This window comes from Lemur catta, chromosome 14, assembly GCF_020740605.2.
Source record: "Lemur catta isolate mLemCat1 chromosome 14, mLemCat1.pri, whole genome shotgun sequence".
NCBI lineage: Eukaryota > Metazoa > Chordata > Mammalia > Primates > Lemuridae > Lemur > Lemur catta.
Genome location: NC_059141.1, coordinates 13,018,826 through 13,034,229, shown reverse-complemented (window position 1 = coordinate 13,034,229; position 15,404 = coordinate 13,018,826). Strand labels below are relative to the sequence as shown.

The following is a 15,404-nucleotide window of genomic DNA, read 5'->3' as shown; positions in this document are numbered from 1 at the left end:
GTGGTGTGTTCAGGAAACAGTATAATTAGAATATGTGGCAAAAAGCACCTGAAGAGATAGATTAAGTGTTGTCAAAGGCTTTGAATGACAGCATGAGGAGCCTGTGCTTACTTGCAGACATTGGGGAGCCATTGACAATTTTTGAGCAGGGATGTCATTACGTGATAGTATCTGTGCTGTCAGTTAAATTTGGCAGCAGCATTTTATATAGTGGATTCTTTAGGGAGGAGAGGAAAGCAGGGAAACTATAATAATTTGGAAGCCGATGGAACAACCTAGACAAGAAGTAACAAGGACTGTAGCTAAGTTGGAGCAGTGGTTTGGAATGAAGTGGGTATATTCAGGAGACCAGAGGTTGGCTCTCTGTGGTCTTGTAAGTAACTGCTCAGGTGCAGGAAGCACAGAAAGGATGATCCGAATACTTAAATCCCTGAACTAAGCTGCTGCTAGCGGAAAGACAGGAGCCTCAAAGGAGCTTATTTTGAGGGGAAAATGATAATCTTGGTTCTGGAAGCTTTGAGTTGTCATGATATCCTGATGGAGATAATTAGCAGGTACTTGGTATTGCAAATCTGTGATTGGGGAGGGAAGTCTATGTTTAAGAGATTTGGGAGTTATGTGCATAAATAATGTTATGGGTACTGATGAGACCCCTAAAATAGAAAGGAACAGTTTCAGTAGGAACCAAAGTGCAAGAGTTAAGGCAGCAGTTCCTTATCACCTAGGGAGCTTTTCTAAAATGCAGATTCCTTGACGCTACCTCTAGATATTCTCATTCAGCAGGTCTTGATGGGACACAGGAATCTGCATTTTTATCAAGCCCCACAGAAGACCAGGATGCCAATAATATTAAGTCAGACTTTGAGAAGCACTGGTTTAAGGAGTGCTGTGCTAAGGTTATTCTTCCTTTTGCTGTTCTTCAGACACTTCTCCCAACAATTATCACTGGTATTTTAGATGGAATAAAATGTTTTACTTTCATAAAGACTATAATATGCAAATTGATTTTGTTGGAAATTGGCGAATTGGAGTATTCATTGAGTTCCATGGAGTTGTTTTCTTTTAATATATGTGCTGTGAGCTCGATTTCTCAAGAAGATTGTTCTAAACTATACTTTTGACAGCAATAAAAGTGATTTATAATTGCTACAATATAAATTTGGAAGTAGAACCTTGAATTTATTCAGCCTTTAATGTGCTTCTATGATGAGCGAAGTGCTGGGACAGGCCCTGTGGAGAAGCTGGTTTATGCTGAATTTTAACTTGTGTGTATAATTTGATTTTTGCTCTTATGTTTAAATGGAAAGCAAGACACTTTTGCCTTAAAACTAATAATTTGTTTCAGTTAAGAATTCCATTTCTGTTTGGGTGTGTATATCGGGCACCAGCATTTCAGGCAAATCTTACTTCTTATCCTAAATACACTAATAATAATGTCCTCAGAGTAGTTTCTTGTATTCTTAAGAGTAGAGGTATAAGGAAAAGACTTAGAAATAGTTCTTATATTTAAGAGAATTTGGGGGTTTTGTGCAAATCTTAAGTCAAATGCTGGTAACTTTTGAATTTTAAAATATTTTTATTTGTAAGTTTGGATTTTTTTCCCCGTGATCTTAGAAGAATTAACATTGAGACTATGTATTTACAGTAGCCCAGTAATGAGAAAAAAATTAGCTGCAATTGAAACCTCCTAAAACTTTTTTCCCCACTAATATTAGTTGCTTTTACTAGTAGTCAAATAGTTATCACTAATATTATTCATTGCTGATGTTCAGTATAAAACATTCTGTAGTTAGTATGTAGTTAGTATCATAAATTATGTAATTGTAAAATTATTCTAAAACACAATTTGTTAAAAGTCTGAGTGTTTTCATTTGACATAACATTTGCTGCTACTTTGGTTAGGCATGTGGAATGTTAATTATAGAAAAACCCATTAAAATATGATTTCTGGCTTACAAGTTTCTTGATATGAATCTTACACAACATGTATTCCTTTTCAGAATAAGTTGAAATCATTGGCTTCCAGAGGAGTACCAAATGTAATTTCAGAAGACACATTAAAAGGTCAAGATTCCTTGTCAACAGATACAGGACAGTCCCGTCAGCCAGAGGAACTATCTGGTGCTGCTGGAATGGAGCGAGCAGAATTAGAAGATGAGTGTCCTCATCACGTGGACGACCTGTCCACAAGCCTGGATAACCTCACCGTCACTTCGCTGCCGGAGGCCTCAGTTGTTCGTCCAAACCAGGATTATAATTTAGTGAATTCTTTGTTAAATCTTACTAGAAGTCCTGTGAGTTGTCGTCTTTTTTTTTTTATCATTATTACACAGCTCACATTTCTCTGAATCATCTTCACAGTTTTTTCTCTAACATGATCTCAATGATATGCCTTTAAAATAGAAAAAAAATCTATTCTTCTTTTATTGTAAAACATTAAATCCCTTTATGTTGAATTTTTCCAAACAACTCGATGTATATATGATGCAAGAATTGAAGGGGTATTTTTTTCCCCCTCTTAGGATGGCCGAATAGCTGTGAAGGCGTGCGAGGGCTTGATGTTGTTGGTGAGTTTGCCGGAGCCAGCGGCCGCCAAGTGCCTTACTCAGAGCACTTGCTTGTGTGAACTGCTGACAGACAGACTTGCCTCCCTGTACAGGGCCCTACCTCAATCAGTGGATCCGTTAGATATTGAAACAGTAGAAGCAATTAACTGGGGGTAAGCACCATTATTTATATTTTCCCATAAAGGTGACTTCTTACACCTACATTTTAAAATGCATTCATTTTGCAATGATAGAAATCTGTAGTTTCAAAAAATGTAACACTACTTGTGATCAATGGGAATGTTTTTTTTCTTTATTTTATTTCTTTTTTTTTTTTTAAGGGAATGTTTCCTTGAGGCTTGTATTAAATTTATCAATCCATGGTAGTGAATTGGTGTAGGAACAATCCAGCCGTTGTATGTTATAGTTTATTTTTGTTCCTTACACGGATCAATTTTTAAGGGCTTACATTAAGACAGATAACTTTACCTGATTATTTTTATGAAAAGCAAAGAACTCTAAAAGAAGGAAACTTCTTTTTAATAAATAATTTCCACAGCCTATGGAGCAATCTAATATATCTTCTGGGCTGCTCATATAGAATCTCTCCTACCTCAGTCTTTGACCCCTTCTACCTGCCTTTTCGAGCTCCCCTAAAAGGACATAATAACTTTTTATTCTTTTTCGCTGTGTGCTTAACCAATCATGGTTTTTTACTTGTTTTTTTCCACCCTGTATTCTGTCAGCATCTATAGGGCAGACACACTTGTTGACCTTACAACTGTATTGCATTTTAAGGCAGGAAGAGAAGCAGACCACTCACTGTTTCTTTTTGCAGATCCTCCCTTACCTTTCTCTTCTGCCTTCCCAGCAGCTGAGGACTTCCGCCTTTTCATTGCTGTCACTTGGTCAGATTCATGGCGGAAGTATGAGGAGCTATCTAAATGGTTTTTCTCCTGCAGCTCCATTCTGCTTTAGTCTCTCTCCTCCCACTTAATAAGTGAAAATTATTTACAACTCTTATTTAAAAGATTTTCTCTTATCTTTGGCTTCTTTTCTAAAACCCCCTTCTGATTGTCATCTGGCATTGCCTGTGTGTATGTGTCATACTGTGTGAGTTCGTTCATGCGCCTTTATTTTTCCATTGTGCTGAATAGGGTTCGTGCTTTTGGATGTCTTTGGACTTAGCATTTCTTCCTTGTCCTACAGCTTGGACTCATATAGTCATAAAGAAGACGCTTCAGCATTTCCAGGAAAACGAGCCTTAATTTCATTTCTTTCCTGGTTTGATTATTGTGACCAACTTATTAAGGAAGCCCAAAAGGTTTGAATTTTTTTGTTGTTTATTGGTCGTTTTAAAGTATAAATGTCTTCTAAGGACATTGGAAATCCCTGGTTTATATCCCCAAATATATCTCGGTTGTCTTCGGATAGCACAGTTAGTAAAATAAAACAAAAAAAGCGTGTGTGTGTGTGTGTGTGTGTGTGTGTGTGTATTACAATTCTGGAATAAATCAAAGTTCAAGTTCTGTCCTTTTATATTTCCTAAAGTATTATGGTACAGTGCTTCACAAAATAACATTGACTTCCCTGTAGTCCTGCTCTTTGGGGAAATCTAATCCTATAAAGTTATTGGGATGATTTTGTTTTGTCCCATTCCTTGTATTCAAATTTAGAAAAAATGTAGATGACCCAAAAGCTAACATCTAATCTAGTTTTGATTGCCATCAACAAGATGGTCAAAAGGCAAGTTTTGTCTTTCCATACTAATTTAGATAGAGAGTACAAACTGATTTGTTGATGTTACAAATTAATCTCTCTTTTACATTAATAAAGAAAAAGATAACCATGCTTATATTATATTCTAGACTGCTGCTGTTGCTCTTGCCAAAGCTGTTCATGAAAGATTTTTCATTGGTGTTATGGAACCTCAGTTAATGCAAACGTGAGTAGCCTGATTTCTTAAAAAAAAAAACAACACTGTGTTCATGTCATTTTTGCCCACTGATTACCTGTTTGTGATGTCTCAGTTCTGAGATGGGTATCCTGACATCAACTGCTCTGCTTCATCGCATTGTTCGGCAAGTAACCTCTGATGTTTTACTTCAAGAAATGGTGTTTTTTATCCTTGGAGAACAGAGAGAACCAGAAACTCTGGCAGAAATTAGCAGACATCCTTTAAGACACAGGTTAATCGAACATTGTGATCACATCTCCGATGAGGTAAGCAATGTAATGATTTAGCATTGGACTTAGATTCTTTCAAATACTGATTTTAATGTACTCGGGATGTTTTAAATATAGCCTCTTTTTTATGTGGCTTTAAAAATCAAAAGCATGACTTACAAGATGGCAAGAACAACAACTTATTTAAAGATATTTTTCAGTTAGCTTTTATCAATTTTGGTTTCAGATAAGCATAATGACGTTAAGAATGTTTGAACATCTTTTACAAAAACCCAATGAGCACATTCTTTACAACTTGGTCCTAAGAAATCTTGAAGAAAGAAATTATACAGAATATAAACCTTTGTGCCCAGAAGATAAGGATGTGGTAGAAAATGGATTGATAGCAGGAGCAGTGTAAGTTTCCATCCAACTCTGTGAGTCAGCATTTCATTTAGAGTTAGAGCTTTCTCTCTCCTCTTATTTCTCTCCCTTATTCTTAAAAACAAAACAAAACAAAACTCTTAACAAGATAAAAGTTTTAAGAAGTAAAATTAGATGCCCTCATAGTACTCTCCTTTAGAATGACAAGTGATATTATGTATCCATTAAACCTAAAAATGAAATTAGTATATTCCTGTTTGTTAAATTTGTCTATAAAATATATATTATTCCTTAATCTTTTATATTAGAAAAATTATGTAATATTCTCTAAGAACATAGCAGAGAATCTTTTGGTTTAGAAAATGTCATAATAAAATATTGTTTCTTATACATCATTAAATGAAACTTAGAGATCTGGAAGAAGATCCATTATTTACTGACATTTCACCAGATAACACTTTGTCAAACCAAGAGTGGCTTAGTTCTCCACCTACTACTCCGGACCACCCCAAAAATGATGGGAAAACTGAAGTCCATAAAATTGTCAATAGGTGAGTTGCTATCTAAATTTGACTTACAACTCTTTTACTTGTTTTTGTAACATAGAATAGCTCTGCTCTTAGATTGTTTCAGAAATATATTATGAACTCAATCTTCTTTAAAGATTATGTCAGCTTTTTTGTCTTCCCTGTACACAAAGAAGTGACACCCTGGGGGCAACAGTTGGTACCAAGAGGAAAGCTCTACTTAGTATAAAAATAAATAACAGTGGTTAAATAAACCCTTAAGGTATCCCAATTTTTTTTTTAATATAAATGACTTAAATTTAAGTAACAGCCAATTGTAACAACAGGGAGAATTGCCAGTTTGGCAAAATGTACTTATTAAACATGTGTGCTAAGCTTAGGGATATTCTTTTAGTTTGTGATTTTACATTTTTAAAAAGTGCCTTTTTTCTGTGGCAATTTTCTTCTCTCTTTTTCTTCCCTTGCAATACTGTCATTGATATGCCTGGTTCTGGCAGGTGACTTTAGAAAAAATTGCATGTGGCTCAAGATGCAAAATTGGGGTGCATAAAAATCCCAAATGCAATTACTTAAAAGCCAGTTTCCTGAGATTAACAAATATTGTGGCAGTCTGTCACTGTGCAGCAATCTAAAGAGAAAAAAGAATCTTTCTTAGGCAAGTGGAATCAGTAATTTTTTAAGAATGCCTTTAAAATTATGAAAGAGTATTTAATCAGTGAATTATAAGACTCATTCAAGGTAAGGACTTAATTTTGTTTTTCAAGTTTCCATTTGTATTAATATTTAGCTAAACTTTGGATATCACAGATACTTAATACATATAAAGATTTTAGTGAATTGTGAGAGTATTTATGTTATTGATTATGGCCTTTTCCATTTAAGTTTTCTCTGTCTGGTACCGGATGAAGCAAAATCATCTTACCATGTTGAGGGCACTGGATATGACACCTACCTCCGAGATGCTCACAGGCAGGTTAGTGAAGTAACTAAGTTCTGGAAATGAAATCTAAGAATACACACGCACACCCCTTGTCACATCACCCACAGCCACTGCTCCAAAGAAGTGACTCCGTTGTTATTAAAAGTGAGACCTGATACCTGCTCTCAGTACTTCTGCTCTGTGCAGGTGGCCTTAGTTTGCATTTCACTGACTGTGTCTCTATCAAGATTTCTTTATGCTTTTTTTTTTTTTTTTTACTTTAAATGATCCCTCACCTGGATCCATTTCCCTTACTGCTCCCAAGCATGATGTCTTAATAATTCTACCCACCACTCACCCTTGCTCCCCATCCATAGGCTATTATCCTTCCCCCTGCCCTCACCATTCCTAGGCAGCCAGTAATTCACAAGTGTTGTCCCTGCTGCTCAACTCTCTCTCCCTCAGACCCTGAATCCTACCTTTCTACCTCAGGGAAACAGCTTTCTCAAAGGTCTGCTCCCAGTTATTAAATTAAAGGGCCTTTTCTCATTCTTCTTTCCTCTTTATGACATTTTACATTGTAAAATATAAAAGAAAAACTATATTAAAAATACCCCAAAATTCAACATTTTAACTATTTCAAAGTGTACAATTTAATGGTTTTTAGTATAGCCACAATGTTGTGCAACCATCAGCACTATCTAATGCCAGAATATTTTTATCACCCCAGAAAGAAACCTTATACAAAGTAAGTATCACTCCTCATTACCTCCTTCTTCCCCCAACCCTCAGCCTCTGGCAACCACTAATCTGCCTTCTGTCTCTGTGGGTTTCCTATTCTGGATATTTCACATAAATGGAATCACACTATGTGTGGCTTTTTGTGTCTGACTTCTTTTATTTAGCATAACGTTTTCAAGATTCATTCATGTTATAGCATCCATCAGTACTTCATTTCTTTTTATGGCTGAATAATATTCCATCATATGGATATTTTGTTTATCCATTGTCAGTGATGGACATTTGGGTTATTTCTACTTTTTGGCTACTATGAATAATTCTGCTGTGGACATTCCTTTAAAACTTTTTGTGTGAACATAGTTTTCTTGGGTATATGCTTAGTAGAAAAATTGTTGGATCATATGGCAATTCTTTTCTTTTTTTTCTTTAAAAAAATTTTTTTTTCCAGATATTACTTTGAGAAAGAATTTCCCCCCCAGCATAAGTAGAGAGTTTATTTGGCCAAGTTTGAGGACTCCAACCCAGGAAGATAGATTCAAATTGCCTTGAATCTGTGCTCCCTGGTAATTCTATATTTAATGTTTTTGAGGAACTGCCAAACTTTTTCACAGTGGCTGCACCAGCAGTGGGTAAGGGTTCCAATTTCTCCATATCCTCACCAATATATGTGATTATCCTTTTTCTAAATTATAGTCATCCTAATAGATGTGAGTGGTATCTCATTGTGGTTTTGATTTACATTTCCCTAATGACTAATGATATTAAGTACCTTTTCATGTGCTTAGCAGACACTTGCATATCTTCTTTGGAGAATATCTAATCAAATCCTTTACCCATATTTTAATTAGGCTATTTGTCTTTTTGTTGTTGTGTTGTAAGAGTTCCTTATACATTCTGCATACTAGATCCTTATCAGATATATTATTTGCAAATATTTTCTCCCATTCTGGGAGTTGTCTTTCACTTTCTTTCACTTTCTTGATAGTGTTCTTTGACACACAAAAGTTTTTATTTTGTTTAAAAATTACCTGCATTTATCTATTTTTCCTATGTGCTTTTTATGTCATATCTAAGAAATCATCGCCTAATCCAAGATCACACAGATTTTTCACCTAAGTTTCTTTCTTAGAGTTTTACAGTTTTAGCTCATACAATTAGGTCTTTGATCCATTTTGTGTTAATTGTTGTATATGGTGTGATCCAGATTCGTTTTTTTACATGTAGATATCCAGTTGTCTTAGCACCTTTGTTGAAAAGGCTATTTCTTACTTAAGAACTAGAAATGTAAGGTTTATTTCAGGACTCTCAATTCTGTTCTGCTGACATATATGCCTGTCCTTATCCCTGTACCACAGTGTCTTGGTTACTGTAGCTCTGCAGGAAGTTTTGTAATTGAGAAGTATAAGTCTTTCAACTTTGTTCCTCTTTTTCAAGATTATTTTGGCTGTTTGGAGTCCCTTGCAATTTCTTATGAATTTTAGGATTACTTTGTCATTTCTGCAAACAAAAAGGCAGTTGGAATTTTTATAGGGATTGCATTGAATCTTACATCAATTGGGGAGTACTGCCATCTTAACAATATTACATCTTCCAACTCATGAACACAGGATGTCTTTCTTTTACTCAGGTTCTCTTTAATATTATTCAACACTGTGTCATAGTTTTTAAGTGTACAAGTCTTACACTTCATTAATTTTATTCCTAAGTATTTCATTCTTTTTGATGCTATTATAAGGAATACTGTTTTGTGAATTTCTTTTTTTACTTTTTTTTTTTTTTTTTAAAGAGACAGAGTCTCGCTCTGTCACCCAGTCTGGAGTGTAGTGGCATGTTCTTAGGTCACTGTAGCCTCAAACTCCTGAGCTCAAACAATCCTCCTGCCTTAGACTCCCAAGTAGCTGGGACTATAGGCATGTACCACTGTGCCTGGCTAATTTTTATTTTTTGTAGAGATGGGGTCTCGCTGTGTTGCCCAGGCTGGTCTCAAGCTCCTGGCCTCAAGCATTCCTCCCACTTCAGCCTCTCAAAGTGCTAGGATTATAGGCATGACCTGTGCCTGGCTGAATTTTGCTAGTGTAGAAATAACTGATTTTTATATATTGATCTTGCATCATGCAACTTTGCTGAACTTGTTTAACCTCCTCCTATTTAAAACTTTATTTTTTTTTAAGGCTTCTGCAGCATCATTCCTTTCTACTGCTGCTGCTACTTTTCAGTCTCAGGTGTCCTTTTCATTCTGTCTACCATATGATCATGTGGCTCCCCCAAAATCTGTGATTGGCCCTTTTTACTCTCTTTATTCCTTTGGGATTTTTCTGGTTTGCATTCATCTCTATCGTGAATTCCATATCTGACCTTCTGTGTCTGAAGTGTCTCCAAAGCTCTAGCCCCAGCTACTTATATGTTCTTCTAAGACCTCAGACTTCATCTGTCCAAAGTAGAGCTTATCATTGGTTCTTCCAAAACTGGATCTGCTCCTTTGTTTCTTGCTGTGGTCCGTGGCACATCCATCCTCCTGGTCCTTCAAGATTTGTGTTTCAGGGTTATCTCAGATTCATTCATCTTCCATTCCCCTTAGTTTGCCATGTTGTATCAGGTTTGCCCCCACCATGTCTCTCCTGTCTGTCCCCTTACCCATTTTTACTTTGAGAGTCCTAGTTTAAGTCCTTATTACCTTTTGCCTAGGATTACAATAGCCTCATAACTTGTCTCATCAGCTTGTTCCTTCTGCTTAGAATCCATTAACAGATTAATTGCAGTATACGAGTATCCCTTCTACTTTATTAACTCATGAAGTCTAAATACTTAGACATCTAATCTTAGCATTCAGGATCCTTTTGGATCAGTTTCCCAGCCTGCTTTTCCATCCTTATTTCTTACTGCAATTTTCGCTCTCTATTCAAATACAGCATTTACATGCTTTTACTAATGCTATTCTGTTTGCCTAAAAGATTTTTCCTCTCTTTCATTTCTTATCCATCGTCTGATATCTGTATTTCTACCCTGTTTTCAAGGTCCTGATTAAATGCCAATTCCTGGTTTGTTCTCTTTTCCTCCTTCCTCTGCTCCCCTCCCTCTACCAGTAAGGGTAGGAGCCCTTCTCCTCTTCCCAGTCAGTAAAGGTAATTGCTCTTCTTTTTGCCTGTGGCATTATTTCTATATCTTTTGTGGCCCTTTGTGGTTCTCTTTCTTGTATTGGGGTTAAAAGGTAATCAATCTCTTGAGGACAAGATTCATACTTGAATTACTATTAGCTGCCACAAAATATGTAGCGTAGGACTCTATACATTTTACATATCAGTAACTATTTAATATTTGATGAATAACTAGAATAAAATATTTCAAAATTTTGAAAGTGAATTTCAAAATTTGAAAATTCTTAATTTTGAAATTTCTCAAATTCCAAAAAATGCATACATCTAACTTTCATTTAAATTGTTTGAAGGTGTGCTATTATATATAATTAGTCCACATATGTCTATAGTTATTCTATAATACTTTAAGCCTGAATTCAAGTCCACATTAACACATGAATTACTGGGATAATGGGATAGCAAGTAGTGTTCATATAACAATCAAGTAAAGACAATAAAAGTAAAAAATACCTTTCAATAGTACCAATTAGATTTTTAAACTGCATTTATTCTTTTTGTAAAGTTTCTCTTATTTCCATTTTGTGCTTACAAATGAAATTCTTGTGATTGTTCCAGAAATATTAGAAAACAGACAAAAAGTATACAAAAATTTAAAGTTATTACTTTCTAGGTCAGAACTTCAGAGATTATAGTGTAAAAATAATTTATTAAAAATTGGGATGTGGCTTTATACAGAAAATTGTCTATTGAAAGCCAAGTAGTTTAAAACTCACAATATATTAAAGAAGTTGGCTTCTTAATTATTTTAAATGTTTTTTCTTTTAAAACTTGAAGTTAATACTTCACAGTAAGAATATATTCTTTTTAAATGTCAGGTAATTGCTAAACTAGAGAGGACAAAGTACTTTTGCTTTAATGAAAAAGAAGAATTTGAAGAGGGAAATAATATGGAAGAAAATAGTGCTTTAACTCTCTTGTTTAAATTCAAGTAAATTGTGTATCAGGGAAGACTTTTACGATTCATTTTTATTGTATGAGATATTCTTGTGCTTATAAAAATCCACATTGTTTGTTCCAGTGATAACTGTAGTGAAGGACTAGTTTTTTATTTCTAATCTGTCACAGACCAACACTTTTATAAAATTTAATAAAAATGAATTATTGCTGCAGAAAAATGAAAAGAAAGGCACAAAATACAAGCCCCAACCATTTTGTTGTTAGATTCAGCAGACATAAAACTAGTCAGTCAAATTTTTATGAAAGTTTTAAAATGCTTATTACTCTCTTCTCATTTTGGATGGTGGCAGTTTGAGGACCAGAGCTGGTCCGTGGACCACCCTTTGAGTAGCACTGTTCTGTCCTGTCACAACAACATGCCTACTGTAAATCCATTATAGCACCATCATGCTTGCCTTCTCAGGTAACATGCAGCCGTTCATCTCTTACATGTAACATTTTAAAATAAACTTGAAAACCTGGCTAAGTCTTATTTTGCTTTTTAAATGTACTCTAAATCTATGACGAAAATAACTAAAGTGTTAAATCCCTTTAAAGGAACGAGCATAAGCACAGTGGTTAGAGGGGGTATTTTAGTAAAGCTAAAATATGCCTTTTTCAAATCAACTTATATTGGTTACTGGTGATTATAATCTTACCTGTGCCCCTGGGCACCTCACACATAGCAGACATTCTGCATTCGAATGGTTTTTATATGCCTCTTCGAGGAAATCACTTTTATTTCATCTCAAGTTGTTTAATGATCCAAATGTTTTTCCCCCTAGTTCCGGGACTACTGTGCTATCTGCTTACGATGGGAGTGGCCTGGGTCTCCGAAACCATTGGAAAGGTGCAATTTAGAAGCAGCTTTCTTTGAAGGTCATTTTTTGAAAGTTTTGTTTGACAGAATGGGAAGAATTCTTGATCAGGTAATACATTTTTAAATACTAATTTTCATATTGTTTTGTTACCATTCACCACCGGATCACCTCAAGTCTTAGTTTAGATGTTCAGTAAAGCACTTTAACTGTTTTCTTAGTTTTTCCACTGGATGACTTTTTCATAAAGCTTGGTTGCAAACAACTGGTGGGTTTCTGATGCATTTCTGTGTGTTAAAAACATTTATTTGGCCTGACAGCTATTACAAAATTATATATTTTACTTCTCATTATAGGCCATCATCTTAATATCCTTAACACATTTCAGAGGTGATTAGAGTGCTTTCCTTTTATGATTAACTTATAAGTTCTTTTAGTTAGTACAGTTAGTACGGCTACAGATAGAATAAAACTTGTTAAGCTCAATTCAGAAGACCTTAAATGTCATTTCAAAGTGAATCTTGAAGACTCTGGTCTCATTAAAATTATAGAACAGTATTAGATGAACCTGCTTCTTCAAAGAACTTGTGAATGATACTCATTTTCATAAGGGAGAGGTGAAATAAAAACGGTTAATTTACTTCCTCAAAGGTGGATAAAAGTCACCAACTGATATGTTGCTACATATGTCTCATCAACTGTCAGGAGAAATGAACTTGGAATTTTGGAATCCCTCCCTCCATCTCTCATTGACACGTAAAGCGATGACAGAGCTTTGAATGCTTTACTATTGGGAAATAAAACATCTGGCATAATACTTGCCTCAACATAGAAATTGAGTTAATCAATTTGGAATTAATTTTAAATTGTATATTAAAGTACTTGTTCTTTTTTAGCATTTTAGTTAAATATTTATGTGAGCATAGGGAGTTATAAAAGAAATTTACTCCCTAAGTAGATTGTCTTCAATAACCAGAAAGTCAAATAAAGAAATTATAACTTTAGAAGTATTTCACTAGGGTAGACCTTCAGGCAGTACCGTTTCTGACAGAATCAAAAGCCCAGGCCCTTTTTTCCTTTTAACCTCTTAATAGCATCTGCCGTATTTCTAGTGTTTAGTTGTTTGTCTTAAATCTGACAACCAAAGTATGTAAATCGGGCTACTAATAGGCATTATGGTCTATACATTATGGCTGTGTACACCTCTTGGGTAGCTGGGATTCATCAGTTCATTGTGGTTTTTGCACTAGTTTGCTAGGCTTAGTTTGAATCTGATTAACAAGCAAGAGAGATTAATAATCCGTATCAAAATGGTAATCTTTAGAAAATTTGAACAAAAGCACTAAATTTTAAAAAGTAATTTCTGAATTGAATTGAAAGGTCCACTCTGAATCTTCATCACATTTGAGCATTTTTTTCATTAGTTTGCAGAGTGCTGACACAAAAGGATTCATTGAAAACAGAATAGTCTGAAATGTTTAAAATTCTTTTTATTTCACCAGCTAGCATTTCATAGCACAAAGCTGATTCACACACTGCCTCAACCATTGTCCCCGTAACCCTGTATCACAAGAAAGACAAATTTCTAGTATTATTTTATAAAGTGAGGAATCCTTGATTTTAGTTATGTGACTTACAGTTAGTAAATTGTGGAGTCCAGCCTGAAACCTTTTGTCTTTAAAATCCTTGAGCCAGGCACCATGGCATATGCCTGTTGTCCCAGCTGCTGAGGAGGCTGAGACAGGAGGATTGCTTGTGCCAAAGAATTTGAGGCTGTAGTGTGCAATGATCATAACTGTGAATACCCACTACACACCAGCCTGGGCAACATAGTAAGATCGTGTCTCTAAAAAAATGTTTAAAACAAAAATAAAAAAACCTTTGATTTTCCAAGCCTTTTTGGTAAGAACATTATATAGTCTGATCTCAAAGATAATACACATGAATCCTGGGATGCTAATAGTTTTTGTCTGGTTTGATTTTCTTTCTTTCCTGTTTTTGCTGAGGATGATGCTTGCTTATATTTTCTTAGTATGTATCCCTAATAGGGTCACAGTAACCAAGCCTAGATTTAACATCTAAAATGGTTAGTTAATAAAGTAGCTAATTTCTTCATGCATAGCTGAGAAGTAATGGTATCAGGTATTCATGACACTATTGTGTTGTCATATTGTTAATTTTTAAAAAATACTTCATAAGAGAAACATTTAGTATTGATTGTAGCTGCACTGATTTCTAAAAGATAGTAAAATGCTGAAGTCCGTGGCAAAATCTAAAGAACATCAGGAAAAACGTAAGGAGGCCACGTCTTGCCCCCTCCCTGAGAGTGAAGAGTTTGAACTTGGGCAAGTAACTTAGCTACCTTTCACATTTTCTTATTGTTAAAGTGAAGTTGATATGACTTGGCCTAGCCTCCTACTTCGATTTGTTTGTAATAATTAAATGAAATAAGTGATTTAAAGTACTTTAAAAAATAAAAATTATTGTTTAAAACATATACTATTAGAGATTTCAGAGAATATCAAGTTGAGGTTTTTTAAAATTTGATTTAAATCTTATTTTGTCCATCTGCTATTTGGCCTTTAGTAGAAGGGTTGAGACTGCTGGTGATATCAGTGTGCTTGTACGTCAAAATTTATCATCTCAAAATTCATACCTTAAAATCAGTGTGAGCTCGGTCGGAAAAATGGGCCAAGTGCGTTTGGCATGTCAGAGAAATCTGGCTAGCTTTCCTTTCAGGTGAATACAAAGTACAAAATAAAGGCACCCCAAATGATAGATATAAACACTTACTGTTAACAAGCCCCCCAAAGTGAGCTTGTTTTAAAGTTGTTACCAATATGAAGTAGAGACCATTTCAGAGTATGGTGAAACAATTCTATTTTGCTGAAATTTATTTTCATTTTCCCAACATTAAGAAATAATCTGTGTCAGCCTTAAATTTCTTAAACAACCTATGACCTAGATTTATGTTAAAATAAAAGCTACAAACCAAAGTAATGCCATACAGAAAAAATACAAAGTTTTAGTAGTAATATATCTTTGAGGCCAAATTATGTTGGCTTATTTATTTATTTAAGCACCTGAAAATTTAGTGACTTAAAAGTCTTAATTACCTGAAATGAAGAGTCATCTGCAATTCTGGACTTAAGTTGTATTTTAAATTATTTTGTCCACATTTTTTACCAAATGCATTCCTTTTACATTGACTT

General features: G+C 34.8%; 1 protein-coding gene across 2 annotated transcripts in view; it reads left to right on the top strand.

The window, feature by feature from the left end:
* The window catches only part of FHIP2A (FHF complex subunit HOOK interacting protein 2A), a 42,455-nt gene that overhangs the window by 18,113 nt on the left and 8,938 nt on the right, over positions 1–15,404 (top strand). For both annotated transcript variants that reach the window (XR_006739155.1, XM_045568057.1), the window contains exons 6-14: positions 2,001–2,294; positions 2,523–2,719; positions 3,756–3,870; positions 4,415–4,491; positions 4,577–4,769; positions 4,960–5,129; positions 5,507–5,647; positions 6,506–6,596; positions 12,160–12,303. Coding sequence is in view for 1 of the 2 variants with exons in the window: in XM_045568057.1 (XP_045424013.1) it covers positions 2,001–2,294; positions 2,523–2,719; positions 3,756–3,870; positions 4,415–4,491; positions 4,577–4,769; positions 4,960–5,129; positions 5,507–5,647; positions 6,506–6,596; positions 12,160–12,303 (1,422 nt within the window). In the remaining variant the exon portion in view is untranslated. The remainder of the gene's footprint in view (positions 1–2,000; positions 2,295–2,522; positions 2,720–3,755; positions 3,871–4,414; positions 4,492–4,576; positions 4,770–4,959; positions 5,130–5,506; positions 5,648–6,505; positions 6,597–12,159; positions 12,304–15,404) is intronic.